Source organism: Solanum pennellii, chromosome 9 (assembly GCF_001406875.1).
Source record: "Solanum pennellii chromosome 9, SPENNV200".
NCBI lineage: Eukaryota > Viridiplantae > Streptophyta > Magnoliopsida > Solanales > Solanaceae > Solanum > Solanum pennellii.
In genome coordinates this window covers 23,654,731-23,657,842 of record NC_028645.1, presented here as the reverse complement: position 1 = coordinate 23,657,842, position 3,112 = coordinate 23,654,731, and the positions used below count along the sequence as shown (strand labels likewise).

The 3,112-nt window shown below is 37.9% G+C and overlaps 1 protein-coding gene across 2 annotated transcripts in view; it reads right to left on the bottom strand.

Annotated features, from left to right (window-relative positions):
• Window positions 1-3,112, bottom strand: part of LOC107031377 (ubiquitin carboxyl-terminal hydrolase 5) — a 16,206-nt gene that overhangs the window by 3,159 nt on the left and 9,935 nt on the right. For both annotated transcript variants that reach the window (XM_015232721.2, XM_015232722.2), the window contains exons 6-8: window positions 1,527-1,925; window positions 1,117-1,257; window positions 866-1,036 (exon numbers count right to left, since the gene is read on the bottom strand). In XM_015232721.2, coding sequence (XP_015088207.1) covers window positions 866-1,036; window positions 1,117-1,257; window positions 1,527-1,925 — 711 coding nt within the window. The remainder of the gene's footprint in view (window positions 1-865; window positions 1,037-1,116; window positions 1,258-1,526; window positions 1,926-3,112) is intronic.

Below are 3,112 nucleotides of genomic sequence, written 5' to 3'. Positions count from 1 at the left end.
GGGGCGGCGCTAGATTTTGCTCTTGAAGGGCTAAACAAAATTGAAACTGCTTGCTTGAGGAATGAAAATAGCCCTTGATATTTTTGAAGAAAGAAAACCTGGACTATAACAGAAGTACAGTACAGTAAAGAAAAATGTCAAGCTTAGGTCCACATTTTATCATTTCAAAGCAAAGTGAACTTCACAGAAGCAGAAATATATAGCAAATCAAAGATCAAGTAATTCATTTAGTTGGTCACAACTAAGTTGCTCGGACTTAGGTGCCGGTGTCGATACAGATGTGGATCTAGAGGCCGGATCCTTCATGATCCAAAAGTTTTAAGATTCGGGGGTATGGATCCAGGTAAGGATGCGGGTAAGGGGATTCGGCCAAACATAATTCAAATTTCAAATATCTCAAAATAGAGTTATATGGCGAAATTGTGAGACATTATCTGAGAAACTTACACGGTATTCCGAGGAGAAAATATTGATCAAGCATAGAATCCTAGAAGATAAAAAAGAGAAAAAGACTGACATGCAAATTTATATATACAAGCTAATTTTGTTTCCTTCAATTTCCCCTAAGCTTTTGTTTGGATTACAGAAATCACAGATATTTGTATCGAATTTCTCCTTTGATTTTGGTCAAAGTATCCAAAATCAATTGATCAAATCATGTACGAATTCCACACCCACGTTGTGTTGATACGGGTGCGGCATCAAAAATGAAGAGTCTCAGCAGTTCAGAGTTAGATCAACCAATCTTCTAAATAATAAAATTTCTTTCTCACCCAACTAGTCAATTGAAATGGCAGACCCAGAAGCAAAGTGTATCACCCATCATTAGTCAGGTATTAACATTTTCTCGCAATATGTTACTCACTTGGCATACATCCACAATTATGGAATCATTTCGGGCAATGTGATTTGCCCAATATTCATCAGCAACTTCTTCATCTGGTCGGCCATCTGCATCTTTTGATTTTATGTAAGGCTTGTGTTTAACACGATTTAAGTCTTCGTGAAGTCCATCCAACAAAAACGCAAGGAGTTCCTGAAGAGAAGAATTGAGTGTAAAGGAAACCCGATTCATAGAAGGTTAAAGTGGGGATAATTTCTGATAATTTACTCCACCTGAGAGTCATGCTGGTTGTATCCACTAAATTGTGGGGCAAAGCGAGCAAGCTTTGCCTTAAAAGGACGAGGGGCAACTGGAGTGCGCCCTGGTGCCCACAATTTTCGTAGCAAATCACCAAATGCCAAAGCCAGTTCACCCTACACATTTAGATTAGAAGTCAAAAGTCAATAAATTTTCCGACTAAATTATTAATCAGATAGTGCCCAGCCCACCTACGTCCCCACCAGATTTAGTTTGACAGATTTTTCAGTATCCCAGCCACCTCCAGGTATGTATACACTTGCTAAAACATTTTACCATATAGCAATTTTTATGACTGAGCAAATAATACGGTTCTTAGTAAAATTTTCACCTGTCCAAGATCAAATTTGAGAAACTTTTCAAATAGGATATTCTTGAAACTTACAACCATCCCCAGAGGATTCTGCCGATTTATCTCCTGATAATAATCTTCTCGAAAGTACCGAGCAAATTCTGGAGTGTGAACAAGACATTGTATGGCACTATTCATGAAGCAAGTATTCCCAAGGTTCAACAAGCCTGTAAGACCACAAGCAGATCCCCTTGTACTAACACCACTGCTCCCGTAGGTCTTGTCTGTTCCTGAAGAAGCAAGTTGTTGTGACTGCGACAACTCTGCTGTGCCATTTCTAGTTGAACCTTTACTCAGAGACAACCCTTCGGCATTTGAGAAGTTAGGCTGAGATGGTTTCACAAGAGCCACAGTTCCATTATCTGCCGTTCCATTTTCATGAAAAGAATTCACACCACCAGCTGAATTATCATTAGCAACCTCAACCAAGATCTGCTTCAATGTAATCACATTGCAAAACAGGGGGGAGAAGTCTTAGAATGCTGGGAAAAGTTTGGAAACAGTAAAGTGAAAGAACATCTTCAAAAGAAACAGAAGCAATCATCACGTAGGCGGCTATTTGAAGCAATCATCACATAGGCAGCTATTTGAAGAAAGCATCACGTAATTCAGCCCAGTTTGAAACTGGGCTGATATGCAACCCAGATTGACCCATGAGGAACTTTGTTTAAATATTTAAAATAAACATTTTTTAACGACATGTTATATATAGTCACAATATAAGGGAAAAAGTTTTATTAGGTACTCAAACAAAGTAAGAATTGGGTTGGGTTATGACCCGATTTTTAGCCTATTTCAGCCCAACCCATTACCCCAAGTTAACTTTTGGGCAGGTCATTAACTAAGACCATTTTAACAAGTCCAAATTCAGCCCAACCCGTCCATTTGACACCCTAATATCATCATTCATGTTTATGCAAGACTGACCCATTTAGTGAAAGCATGAACGCATAGAAGAAAAAGAAAAAGAAAATACATGTAATTAGAATTTTGTGTTCAAAAAATGGCACTAAACTACTCATTACACTCTTAACCTTCACCTTTTCCAAAAAAATAAATAAAAAATCATTACTCTTCAGGGCTTTCTGCTATGAACTGTAACAATTAGATTCAGAAAAGTTTATCCAGTCATACAGGAAATGCATGGCAGAACTTAATTTAAAAAAATAATGAATAGCGCAGTGTAGTCAGAGCACACTTAAGCCCTGAAGTGAGGCTCAAAACGTATTGAGCGCTTCGCCTCACTTTATGTGCGCTTCAGTGTCATCCTCAAGGTTCTACGGCAGACTTTCCTTGCCAATGAGACTCTTCTGAAGAAGTGACACTAAACAATTGATAATTCACTTCATCATAATTTTTTTCAATTTCATTGGTCATATATTTGTAATTAATTTTGGACTAAACATATATATTTGTATTTTTTTCTCCCTTTGCACCTTTTTTCATTAAAGCACACTTTATTTGCGCTTAATGCCCCAAAGGACCTTAGAGTTGTGCTTTTCGCCTTTGATAACACTGTGAATAGGCACATATTTTCTTATTCTTTATTGATGAAGTAGTGAATCGGCACATATTTTCTGGAGTCCATTACTTTTTTCTCGGGGGGGGGGGGGGGGAAA